The 13,294-nt window shown below is 44.5% G+C and overlaps 1 protein-coding gene across 3 annotated transcripts in view; it reads left to right on the forward strand.

The window, feature by feature from the left end:
• The window catches only part of SFSWAP (splicing factor SWAP), a 36,535-nt gene extending 32,997 nt beyond the window's left edge, over positions 1-3,538 (forward strand). For all 3 annotated transcript variants that reach the window (XM_054288501.1, XM_054288497.1, XM_054288500.1), the window contains 3 exons: positions 427-597; positions 1,156-1,228; positions 3,124-3,538. In XM_054288501.1, coding sequence (XP_054144476.1) covers positions 427-597; positions 1,156-1,228; positions 3,124-3,189 — 310 coding nt within the window. In that variant the 3' untranslated portion in view covers positions 3,190-3,538. The remainder of the gene's footprint in view (positions 1-426; positions 598-1,155; positions 1,229-3,123) is intronic.
• Positions 3,539-13,294: the final 9,756 nt, after the last annotated feature.

Genomic DNA, 13,294 nt, shown 5'->3' on the forward strand with positions numbered 1-13,294 from the left:
TAAAAACCAAACAAACTGGATTTGCCTTATAGATATTTCACATAGCCATGATTCCATGTTTTGTTTATTTTATGAGCTAGGAAAATTGTAAGGGATATAAACTCTTACTTTTCTTGTTGCATCCTTAGTGTCTGTTGTTGTTTGGGAAGGAACTTCCCTCTAGCAAATTATGCTGCAAATCTCCATTGAAAGGCTTTTTGTTGTTGTCCTGCATTCCAAGTGAGAACCTCAGGAACCAGAAGTTTCCTAATGTAGTATATTAAAAAGAGCTTCTGATAAGATATTTTGTACAGCCATAAATGTGCAGTATTGGGTAAGACTAATGCTTGCTAAGTGCAAGAGAAACAGAAGTGTGCCAAGTAACTTCAGTGTAGCTAGTGTAATATTGCTTTAAATATTCTTCACTAAAATGTTTTCTTCTCACAGAAGTCCCCATGAAAAGAAGAAGAAAAGGCGGTCTAGATCACGTACTAAATCCAGAGCAAGGTCTCCCTCACCATCCATGTCACCAGACAAACCATCCACACACAAAAATTCTGTACATTCAACTAGTGTCTCTCCTGTGGAGAGCAGGGAATCCAGCCAGGAACGCTCCAGGTACCGTACTCTGTTAGTGTCTTACTGCAGTGCTGGTGCCTCTTGACTGTCAGGGTGTCTGTGACCAGAGTCTGTGTGTGTGCAATGTGTGCTTATCAAAAGTAAAAGTCACTGGGAGCACAGCACTATCTGAATCAGTCTGATAAACATATTGGGTCTCTTTTGCTTTCTGGAGTAAATTTCTCAACCTTACAGGAAAACTGGTGCAGAAAATTCTGCAACCTATTTCTAAGTTGGAAATTGGAAGCTTTCATGAAATGGGATAACTCTTTGAAGTAGAACTTTAATAGAGTGGTTTGAATTATAACATGTGTCAAGATTCATGATTAAATTATTTCTAGAATATAGAACAGCCCTGTTAAAAATTCTCAAGCTGCTGTTCAGATTTGTCGGAGCAGTTGTACAAGTGATTTTTCTGACCCTGACTTACATTCTCTGGTTGACTGAAAGAGCTGTTGACTAACATAGGAGAAACATGTACAATAAAACCCAAATCAAGATGGTGAGTGAAATGCATTTTCAAAACTTTTACTATAAATTTCTGATTTTATTTTTTAGGGGAGTTTCTCAGGAAAAAGATGGTCAAATCTCTTCAGCAATTGTGTCATCAGTGCAGAGTAAAATCACTCAGGTACAAATGGGCAAATTCAGAGTATATTGCCTAATTAAGTATGTCCAACATATTGCTTTTTTCTCTTACCACCATGGGCAATTCTGAACTTCACGTATGATGTAGAGACACGTTCACTGTTGTTTTTTAATCTGTTTGCTTATGGGAGCAGCGGTGTTGTTGCTTCCCTAGGTGCTGTCCTTTCAATTTTCATCAAGCCTCTAAGACCGAGCTAAATTCATTAGGCTGCAGTTGTATCCACTGTAAAGATGCTAAAGTCCATGTTATGCTGCAAGACTCCCTTTATCAACAGCCCATCTTACCATGTAGAGCTCTTCACAAGTTTCATGGAAGAAGGAAATATTTAACTTTTTTCAATTGGATAAGCCAACTTTAAAGGGAAAATTGTCTTAATTATGCTTTGAAAAATTCACAGTAGAAAATCAGAGCTGCTTTTTATATTTTGATGGTTTTTCAGTGGATAATTTATTCTTTCAATAAATAGATATTGTTCAAAAATATAGTTCTGCTATGGAAATAGTGGTAGTTGGAAATTGATACTTGTGGTCTAGTACCTTACATACAAAATTTGATCCATCTCTTATGACAAACCCTAAACAAGATTATTCAGGAAAAATAACAAGTATAGGCAGCAGAGGAAGAAAAAGGAGTGTTAATATCACAGCATTTCTTATGCTACCAAACAAATGCATGGTGGTATGAGAAATGAGATACAAACTACAGCACGGTCTTCAAAGGAGAGTTAACATCCCACCCTTCAAACACATATACCCTTCAAAGATCATTGGTTTATGCATTTTTGGGTTAAATGTTGCTTATGGCATAGCATTTCCTATTTTAGTATTAGACTGCTTGTTTGAAGTACAGCTGTAAGAGAAGGAATGGTTACTGAAGCAAAATACAGTTCTTGGTTGCTATTTGCAAAAAGTAAAAAATAGGAATGAAACTTAGATGAATTTTGTAAGATATTTCCCAATAGAGATGAGTTAAGCATCTCTTTATCATTAAGGGCTCCAAAAAATGGAATTTAACTAATTATTAAATTGTTGTGCTGCCATTGTCCTGCCTGACCCTAACCAAGTCAGTATTTTTTCTCATTCAGATCCTCCCATCTGTAAAGCAGAAGGAGTAATGATGCTAAATTCCCCTCTGGTGTGTTTTGAGAACTTCAGATGCAAAACGCTTTAAAAGCACTAAGGAGTTTATTTATGTTGCCTTTGTGAACAAATGCTTAAGTAACTCAGATTTGTTACCGATACACACTTTTTATTTTGTCATCATTTTTTGCAACCCAGTTATTCAATGCCGTTTACATGAAATTTCATTTCTTATTGTAATGCTGTTCCAACTGGCTGCCCAGACAAGACTGAGAGTCTGTTTGCTTTTACAGTCACTGTCATATGAGAAAATGCCTCTGCTGTGTAAATTTTTGGTTCAGATTTACAAACCAAGGAAAAAAACTTTCTGTTTTAGAGTAATTGTTACATTCTTTTCTTACCAGCTCTCTCTCTTTTTCTCTTTTCTTTTTTCCCAATTTAAACCTCCAGTGGTTAGTAATTGTGTGTTCATTACAGGATTTCTTTGAAGATGTGGTCATAGTTTTTCTATTCCAATTGATATGATTTCTGTGCTTTGTTGTGTAGAAACTGCTTGATATATTTATGCAGAGCACTGTTGCATTCTGGTAAAACCAGAATTCAGTTGCTGCCATAGGAACTTTGTCCAAATTATTTGACTCATTTAGCCTAGGAGCTAAACATTTGATAGTCATGAGTCCAAGTATCCCACATGACTGGAATGCACACTAACCCTTTCAGGTGGAGTTTTTCAGTCATGTGTTTTAGCTCTTTTCAAACATCAGACATGTTTGATCATTTTCCTTTTATTGTCTACAGGATCTTATGGCCAAAGTGAGAGCAATGCTTGCAGCTTCCAAAAACATCCAAACCAGTGCCTCCTGAGACCTGTTGGAGCTGACCATCAATAAATTGTGTGAAAAGAACAATTGAAAAAGAACTGCCTCATCTCAAATGTACAGCAGAGTTTGGCTCACTTGGTTCACAACTCGCCTAATTTACCGGAACTCAAGAAGCTAAAACCTATCTTTCTGTACAGAAGCATCTCCTTGAAATTTCATTAAATTTTTTCAGCCAGAATATCTTTGAAAAGATTTTGGGTTTTGTAAATTGATTTTTTTGACTAATTCTTCGATAACATTTTATGATCAGCAGTCTGTATGTGTATATTTGTAAATACTATGTTTCTGTGAAAAGTATTACACAATAATAAAGAAGGAAACATCTTTCATTAGCTAGAGTTTTTGTGGAGTCCTTAATTGTTTGCAGTTAATTTTGTTACAAATTAATTGTTTTTTTATTATTTTCTGCTTTTTAATTTGACGGCTGTCTTTCCTGCTGACCATCTTAAGCTGAGAAATTCTGTTTATCTTCCTTCATGCACAGGATGATCTCAAAAAAATGCTTGTATACTTGGATGTCAGTAGCAGACAGTTTTTGAACAAGGCAAAATTCGTAGCTGGTGGCTGGTGGTGGTGTGACTGCAGTCCCTGCTGGGCTACCCGGTAACATCCATCACAACATTTGTGTAGAGGCCCAGAGAAAGACACTGATGGAGTGTGGGGAGGGAGCAAAGTTCCCAGCTCTTTTTTCTGCAGGTATTTTGCAGCAGGAATGGTTGGGTTTCCTTCTGTATTATGGGATTTTGGGTGCATAGGAGAGAAATCAAGGGATGGTGATGCTCATAGGCAACTCTGCTGCTCGTGCCAGCAGTCAGAGCTGAGCTGAGGGACTTGGCGTGCCAAGGGGGCAAGAAGACTGAGTGGATGTGCAGTCTAGCCCAGTGTGGGAAGGCAGGGAGGGGAACTGCGGTGGTGCCTAATGGATTGTCATTCAGAAATGTAGCATTTGCCTCTGGGAATGATGCTTGCATGGCTGAGCCAGGGGTGCTTGAAGTGAATTAGGCTGTATAATTTCAGGTTGTCTTTGAGTCAAAGAAAACTTTTGGAAATTCATTCTTTATTGATGTGTTTTCTCTTGCTTCAGAGACAGAAAAGGGAATTTCCTGCAAGGTGGAAAAAACCCCAACCAACTACTTTCCATCTTGCTTGTAAAAAGCGCCTCAAGATTTTTATGAATTCTTTGTTACAGATTGCCAACAATGTTAATTGAAAGACTGGACAAAAACCCAGATTTTTTTTTTTTCTTTATCAGAATCCTTGCCTGTGCTTTGCCTAAGAGCACTCAGTGCCTGCGCTATTGAATGTGTCCATGTGCAAAATGAAAATGGATTGTGGCTGGAAAGTTAAAGAAAAAAGCAACAAAAACTAACCTTGAGTTGCTCAAAATAATTCTTGCATGATATCTTGTTGGCTTAAGGCTGACAGTACCTCAGATGTAGAAAACCAACAATGCACCCCTTCTTTCTCTGATAAACTGGAGAAGTGAGTGAAGAGAAGCTTTTGTTGTGCCCTCAGCCCTGGCTGGCACCGAACATGCCCAATGTTCTGTGCTTTCTGTTGCTAATTGGGGTGGCCTCTTCCTGCTGGGGATCTGTTCCACACCAGCAACAACAGGTCCTGAAGCCTTTGAGAGCCTCTGATGCCAGTTTGTGCCTGCATCTTCTCACAGCAGAGTGGTAAATTTATGAAACACCTCTGCTGGGAAACCACTGCCTTTTCTTTTGGTCTGGCTTTTGCAGTGCTGGAAGGAGCGATGATCCATGTTGAGAACAAAGAGGGAGGAACAGCTTCCAACATGCTTTACTGCATGGGAATGACAGTGGCACAGCAGCTATTATCATTCACTGAGGGCACAGAGGCTGGCTCTGTGGGGGGATACTGCTGAGGTGAAATCTCCTCCACTCTTTTCAATAAGAGATGTGCAGAGCATAAACAAGTCGGTATCTTTGACATGAGCAGCAGAACAGCACTGGATTAACTCCTGTGTAATGCTCTGCTTTATTTACAGCAGCTCTGGATGTGTGCTCATGTAACATATGTGCCCACGTTTAACAGCTGGAAATGCAGCATGGCCAGTGGCCCTGACCTGCTCACACTGCGACAGGAGAATCGCAGGTTCGACAGGAAATCGGAATCATTCCTCAGGCTCCTCTCTTGGCTCAGCTCAAGGTTTGTGCAATTGATGTCATCCTTTGTCAAACAGCTTCCACACCAACAAACCAGAGCAAAAATAACTCCTGTCTCCTGCCTGCTACCTGATTAAGGTTTTTAAGGTCAAGATTCTTTCTTAGTAGCTATCCTGTAACTGCTACGGTACAGTCTGGTCTCAGTCAAGCCCTTTCAGGGCTGTTTTTGTACCAGTGAGTACAGTCCAGGTTGCTTTGGGCTGGATGCTACTATTACATCCCAGTCACACTCCTGAATGGCAGCCAAGTTTCCCTGCCTGGTAAAGAAAATATATAGCAGCAAGTTTTATGACTTACTGAGGCTACAGATAGAATGCAAGCGGCATGTCTTTCTTAAGGTACATTCCTTTTCATCAGAGTGAACTGCATTTTGAAGTAAAAACATTGTCAATTTTCCTTATGTGCTGAAAAGCACAGAGAATCAGAGGATATCTGTGTTGGAAGGGACCCATCAGGATCATTGAGTCCTACTCCTGGGCTTACACAGGATACCTCAAAAATGCCACCATGTGCCTGAGAGCATTGTCCAAATGCTTCTTGAACTTGGGCTTGGTGCTTTGGCCACTTACCTGGGGACCCTGTTCCAGAGGCATTACCTCCCAGAAAGGCTGTGTTTTGTAGCATGAGGGGACTCTCATCTGCTGCTGTGTCACTGCTAGGCCTGACAGCTCGCTGACTCAGACCTGAGTTCAGTAGCCAGACCTGTTAATGTGCCCAGCACACCCCAAGCTGCTCCTGCTGCCCCCAGGCAGCAATGCTGCTGGCAGGGCCTGGATGGGAGCCTGGGAACCCCATGGGAAAATGCATTTGAAGACTGGGGCAGAAGAAGAAGAGGACACATGGAAGGTGGAGGGCTCAGTATCACAGTCCAGCAGCCACAGGATTAATGCTCAGCTGCTTTTTGTCTTGCATGAAATACCCAAGAGATGGGAGTTAAAGGAACTAAATGGTGACTGAGTGAGTGGTACTGGCACAGTGAAATCAGTTGTGTCAGTGGCTTTTGGGCACAACTGGAGCCATCAGCTGCATGCTGGGGAAAGGGAAGGGGAAGAAACATGGGTCTGATCACGCCCTTGGGGACATTGCCCTGAGCCCTGTGCTGATGTGCAGGAGACAGGGATGGGCACAGCCTGCCAGCACAGTGACTTCAGAGCACAGGGACACCAGTGCGCAAGGGCTGAAAGCCCCATGGTGTAACAAGAGCCAGCATGGATCCTGCACAGTCTGGAGAGAGCAGATACCACTGTCCTCTGTTACCAATCTGCTCCTTTACTTCTGGGCTCATGCTTTTGAGACAGGTTGGCCTGGACTGGACACATCACATGAGCTGAAGTGCCTTGTTTGATATTAATACAGTTGGGTCTTGGAATAACTTCTGCCAGACATTTATCATCTGTGTGCTGATTGCTGATATTCACCTCCCTTAGACCCAAGCGATGTGCAAGAAGCCTGTAATCCTTTTCTCTCAGCACATTAGTGTAAAGCCTCATGAATCTCTATTAAATTTGAGGGAGAACATGAAGCTAGGTTGCAGCTGCCTTGTTGATTTTATATTTCCTCTCATTACAGTGCCTTGCCATGGAACTGAGAATTAAATGGCTAATAAGGCATCTGCTCCAAGCAGGAGTCTCAAGATTGTGACAAAAGCATCTTACATCAGGGTTTAGGTTATTGGTTTTTCTTGCCAACACATATCATGTTATTAAAATCATTAGTGATACCTGATCAGAGGTAGTGACTGTCAAAGGCAGCTTAGCTGGCAGAGCAGGTAAGTAGGTGTCTCTGGACTTAGCTGGGTGCTGGAGCTGCGTCTGGGAAGTGGCTGGAGCTGTGGGGCTGGGCAGCATCCACAGGAGGAGGACTGTGGAGGCACAGGGGCCTGGCTGGCTGCTGCTCTCTACAGAACCTGTGACTGATAAGCTGAAATCCTTGAAGAAATAGATTCTGAAAGAAACACAAGTGTGCTCTGTTTTGGGGTGGCAGATGGAAAATGCACTAAAACATCTCCCAGTCTCCATCTGGAAGAGCGATGCCCAAAGGGAAAGGAACCCTCTCTGGGAGCAGGAGGCAGGGCCCGGGTCAGACTTACTGTCTGACAGGGAGTTGGCTGTGGGCCTGGGAAGTGGTAGCAGTCCTGTGGCATTTTGCACTCATTCCATAAGGATGGGATGAAGTGTAGTGTCACCAATTTTAGGGATTAATTAGACTCACATTTTGTGGTATAGTTAAAATACTGTTAAAAAACCAAAACACAAAAACCAAGACAAAAAACCTCTGCAAGAGATTTTCTGCTCTGCTCTAAACCTCTAGCATTGTGTGCCTCTAGAGAGACACATTTGTACCAGCAAAGACAATTATGACTGATGGGTTGGTGTGATTTGGCACTTACTTGGTTTTTTTTCTTCCCTGTAGGTGAAGTTCACTGTTAAAATTGGGCTTTACTGTGTCAGAAATCATTCCAAGGCACAACCTTAGTCCCTGCTTTTGAATTTTTCCACATAAACACCCATAGGAGGAGACTGGAGGTGACGGATTTTGGGGAGGACTTGCCTGCTTTCTGGGTCCTGCAGAAGGGTTCAATTCTTTCTGCTCTGTAAGTTCCTACTCCTCCTTCTCCCTCCTAGCAGTTACCACAGGCTGATGTAAGTGCTGTCCAGCCTTGAATGCATTATACAGATACATTTCACCCCTATAAAATGCTCAGTATGGAAGGAACAGTGTGCTTGTCCTCTCTCAGCTACTCAAACACTCCTGCCTCTGTTTGCTGAATGCTCCAAGTCTTTCTCTGGGCTTTTCTTCCCCCTCCCCTTGGAAAGGGAGATCCTTGTTTCCAGGATATAGGACAATGTAGGATCATTTCCAGCACACTTCAGAGAAGGGGCTTCAGGTGAATTTGTTTGTTTCAAGAACCTTCGCATGAGCACCAGGCTGGTCCACCCTTCATCCTCACTTGAGACAGTCTTGCCATAACCTGGCCCTCAAATGCTGCTTATGCAAATGCTCCTTTGCATAACTAATGGCTATTAATTAATGCTAACCTAGCCAAAAGAAGTCACTGCTTATTAAAACTGCATTGCCTTCCCCGGCCTTGAATTTATCCTTGAAGTCTAACTTAAGAAGATGCTAAGAGTCCCCAGGTGACTGTTACCTTGACTCAAAGTGGCTACAAAGAGTTTTCCCAGTGACCTGGCAGAACTGTGCAAGCTGCTTTTGCTGGGTTTTTATTCTGAATCTCCCAGTTTTACCCATGTGAACATGTTGCCATGTTTCTCAGGCTGCTGTTAACTCCACCAGACCAGTGACTGTCTGTCAAGAGTCTTTGTGCCACAGCTGTGTTCTGGGATATGGAGGCAGGTACCACGTGTCTAAGACGGGTGCTCTCTTCACTTCCATTTTAAACATCTAATTCTGCCTTCAGCAAGGTTGGTCTTCACCCCTTCCCCTTTGCTCCCATCAAGCTAGTGTTAAACACCTTCCACATCTTGCCCCTTTTGGTTTTAACATGCTCAGATTAACAATGAACATGTTCAGTGGGTAGGAAAAAAAATATATATATATTCCACTTGACTTTGCTGGTGCTCTTCAGGTCAATAGGAAGAAATTTTTCTGGTGATAAAGGGAAAGGCCATTTAAAAATAAAGCTGTGACAGCCTGTGCTGCCAGCACATGAACTGAAAGGATGAGTTCATTTGGGGAATGTTACCTCCCCTCCTGAAATACTTTACTATCTGTTTCTAATTACAGCAGGACTCAGAGAGCAGGGTGATGTTGATGGCCAAGATGAAGAGCAATGGAGAGGCTCTAAAGATCAGGAGAACTGAGTTTCCAGGTCTGCCACACAACTCTGGGCTGATACCTTGGTCTGGAGGAGTCTTGTGTTCTGTAGGCAATGGCCCCAGGAAGGGAACATCTGGCTCAGAGGAAGACAGAGGCTCCCAGAGCTGACCCTGCTGTGTGGGCAGCCAAGACAAGGCTGGGGCTGCAAAGGCTACAGGACACCTGTGCTGGGGCAAAGAGCTGAGCTGCTTTACCCTGGTAAAGATATAGCTGCTGCTACTAAATTTGCCATATCTTCTAAAACTGCCATAAAGACAGGTGACAGATGAGCTCCTCACAGAGTTTGGGATCCCTCCCTTGCTGCTCCTTGTAGACATTTCTCTTTCCTCTTCCCCTCCACACACTTATATTTTTGTGGGGTAGGATGCTAAATTAGGTAGAAGAAAATCATGGTGTGGCTGGGGCAGCGACATCAGGACAAAGCTCCCACCAAGGGCTGAAACCAGCGCAATGCTGCCTGCTGGCCTTAAGAGAACATCCTGACAGCATCAGGTGAAGGGAGAGAATGGAGTGGGATGTGAAATCCATGTCTGGCATGGCCAGGAGCCAGAGGTGGGGCTGACTTGAACTGGGACAAAATGTTCTGTGACTGTCTGGGGGGTGGTAAAATCTGGAGCCCTCTGCTCCACTGCATCCCTGTGATCTGCCCTCGTGTATGCTGGAGAAGACAGGAGAAAAGACTCCATATCACCAGAACAATGATAAAATGCTTGTCAGGAACACTTCTCCCAGTGTCGGGCTCAGGAGAGCAGCTTGAGGCTGCAGTCTGCTGTCATGCTGGGATAGGGACCAATTCCACTCCCTGCTTCCCTGCAGAGTTGTTTGCTCAGGCTCTGCAAGGTGGCAATTGCTGGAGCTCTGAGGTGTTGCAGCAGCTTGTAAAGGTCAAGACAAAATCTCTCAGCCCTGTGTTTGGTTTGCTTGTTATTAGCTGGGCTGCCAGGGCTGCCCTGCACAGGGCACCGGGGCCTCTGTGTAACTCCCAGGGTGATGTCCTGGCTGTGCATGGGAGCTGCATTGCTGTTTGACAGGGCAGAGGCACACAGACATTTTTTTCAGAGGGACAAAACGCAGCAGCTCTTAAAAACCCCCACAGTCACCCCAAATCCCTCCTAAGCCCATAAAGCAAGACTAGAAGAACCCCCAACACAACTGGCATATACGGTTAAGCTCCACTTTTGCCTCACTGCCAGTGCTCAAGTTTAGCACAGCAGTTTCCCACAGCTCCACTCCCGTTGCTCACATTGGGAGCAGAGATGTTGCAGTAATGGAAGATGCTCAGGATAACTGAAGATAGAAGAAGGTACTTCAGTATGGGGCCAGCTAAGAGTCCTGGAGTTATCACACAATTAAATGAGACTTGTACCTTAAGCACCTGAAAGTCTCATCAAATATAACCTGCTCGTGAAGGATTTGCAATTTATGTTGAAGTCTCTGAATGTAGCCATTATACTTTTTGGGGACCAGCCTGATGTGCCCACTCTAAGGATATCTAAACATGTCACATACCAGCTTTACTCACTGCATTATAATAGCATTCAACAGGATTTAAATTAGCTTCAGCACTCTAATCGTGTTGCTACTATAACAGCAGCAAGATAACTCCCAGGCGTTGGTTATGTAGCCTCTGAGGGAAAGAGATTTCAGATGTGTTCAGCAGAAATGCACCGTGTGAGCCATGGTTATAATTTCATTAACAGGATGCTACTTGGCTCCTACTGGGAGTTGGAGGAGATTAGCATTATAATGGGGATCAGCGCCTTTCCTTGTGTTTGCACCGATCTCCAGCCTGCAGGAGAATGAGCTGTCAGAAGACGTGATCCTCAGACCTCTAGCCTGGTATTTGACACAAACTTGAAGCTTCTTAGAACGTGCTGAGCTCTGCACAGCCTGTGCCTGGAGAGGCAGTGCTGCTGGGGTTTGGGACATTTGCTGTGCTACAGGCTCTGGCATCCCGTGCTCCAACGAAGGGTTGTTCTCATCCTCATGGGCCTCCGGCAGCGAGGCCAAACTTACAGTGATGGTCAGGGCAGCTGGGGACTGGTTTCAGTGGGACATAGTGGGATGCTGGGTGGGAGGTGAGGAGCCAAGTACCAGCAGGATGTACCTGCCATCGCTTGCTTCCTTGGAACTGCCTGTCCTATGGCAGGGGTATGCTTCTCAAAGGCCAGGGCACATCCCTTGCAGGACAAATCTTGACTAAACACTTAGGCACATCCAGCTAGATTTGAGCTGCTTACAGAGACAAGAAGCCTAGAATGACTGCCCAGGTGCCTCCAGCATCCTGGAAACCTTCAGGTCACCTCCTCCTTCCTAAGCATGGAGACTGCAGTGTCCAGCTTTGGGGAAGAACAGGTGGGTATCCATGCTCTGAAAGGTCTGGATGCTTGCCAGGGAAGACTTACAAGTACTGACCTTTAACTCCTTACCTGCTCTGAGACAGGAAAAAGCAGCCCCAGCATGCCTGAGCTGCAAAAGGCTGACCTTTCCAAGAGCCCCTAACACCTCTTGCTCAGATTATTGTGCCATCTCTGGCTGTGAACATCATGTTGAGCACTCAGTGGGCATCCTGTGGGAAACCCACACAGCAGCTGGATGCATTGGCATCACTGACTATGCACATGGGAAAGACATGCATAGCCCATGCTCAGCAGGCAGGAGAACTGGGACAGTCCAGCCAGGGTGGCCCCTTGCCATAGCCTGACAGCTTCCTACAGCCAAGGTCCCAGCCTTGCCACCAGCCTGGGGATACTGCAGAGAGCAGTGGGAAGAATAGGCCTAAATGTCTCCTCTAACAGACTGCACCAAAACTCACACCCAGCATGGGTTTCCACAGGTGCATTTAACCTTTGTAACACAGCAGTGACAGATACCCACCACACAACTCCAGGAAGAATGGAGGCAGGAGTTTTCCCAGAGCTTTCAAGCAGTTCCTGAGCATTTTTAGCATTTTTAGAGATCACAGCAGCCCAGTCCCAGCACAGGCCCTGCACCATGTTTACACACACACAAGCTCCATGGGAGCAGCAGGACCCCAGGAGGGGATAGGGACCTGTAAGAACATCAGCAGGCCCAGGGCACAAAGCTCTCTGTACTACTTTTCCTATTGCTTTTTTAAGTAGACCAAGTTTAAACAAGGTTTCTCTGGGATTTCTCCTGGAACTCCATTGTTTCTCCATTGCTATGGCACCATCTCAAGTCCTTTCATGTGAAGGAGACCTCTGAGGCAGTTGGTTTTGCTGAGCAGATTTCTCACCTTATCACTTAACTCCCATGGTTCATTTTCCTCAGCTCCTTTATATACATTTCAGCCCAAAACACAAGATTTAATTCAACCTGTCAGGGTCAGACCCAGAAGGTTCACCCCAGCTTGGGACTCTCACTGGGAGTCATTACCCCAGGAAAGAGCTGTCACAGCCAACTGGAACACCAGGGCTGAGACGTCCTTGGAGGCATTTTCTATCTTTCAGCAGTGCTGGACATGATGTGGTTCTTGAATTGGTCTTTGCATTTGAGATATTCAGCTTTTTTCCCAGCTGCCTCTGCCACTGGCTGCTCTGCATCTGATGGATGGGAACCCATCACAGCTGAAGCCCCCAGTGCTGATCTCTCCAGCCTTCCCCTGCTTGGGAGGCGTTTCTTTCCTCTCCCAAAGGAAATAATTTTAAAAGCCAAATTTTAAAAGGAAAGTGATAAAGCTCAATTCAACTCCCTTATTTATTTTGAAAAAAAAATTGAAATATAAATGTGCTCGGCATCTCACAGTTTGTGTGCTCTTGCCCTACCTGTGCAGCTAGGGCTGGAAGTTCAGAGATCATGATGGAGCTCAGCTGTTCTGGGTATCATGATGAAGTTCAGCTGCTCTGGGGCAGAGGGAAAACACCCTGAGAATTCCCAGCAAACTACTGAGAGCACATTATGTGCCTGATGGCTCTCTCCCTTCTCTACCTTGATTGGTTGGACCCTGCACTACAGGAGAGGGGAGGCATGAAGCAGCGTGGAAATGTGTCTCAGGGAAATGCTACAGGTAAAACTGAACTTATGTGCTGTGTAATTTCTACAGGG

Source organism: Melozone crissalis, unplaced genomic scaffold (assembly GCF_028551555.1).
Source record: "Melozone crissalis strain CALT ecotype California unplaced genomic scaffold, PUWL_Pcris_2 ptg000063l_1, whole genome shotgun sequence".
Taxonomy (NCBI): domain Eukaryota; kingdom Metazoa; phylum Chordata; class Aves; order Passeriformes; family Passerellidae; genus Melozone; species Melozone crissalis.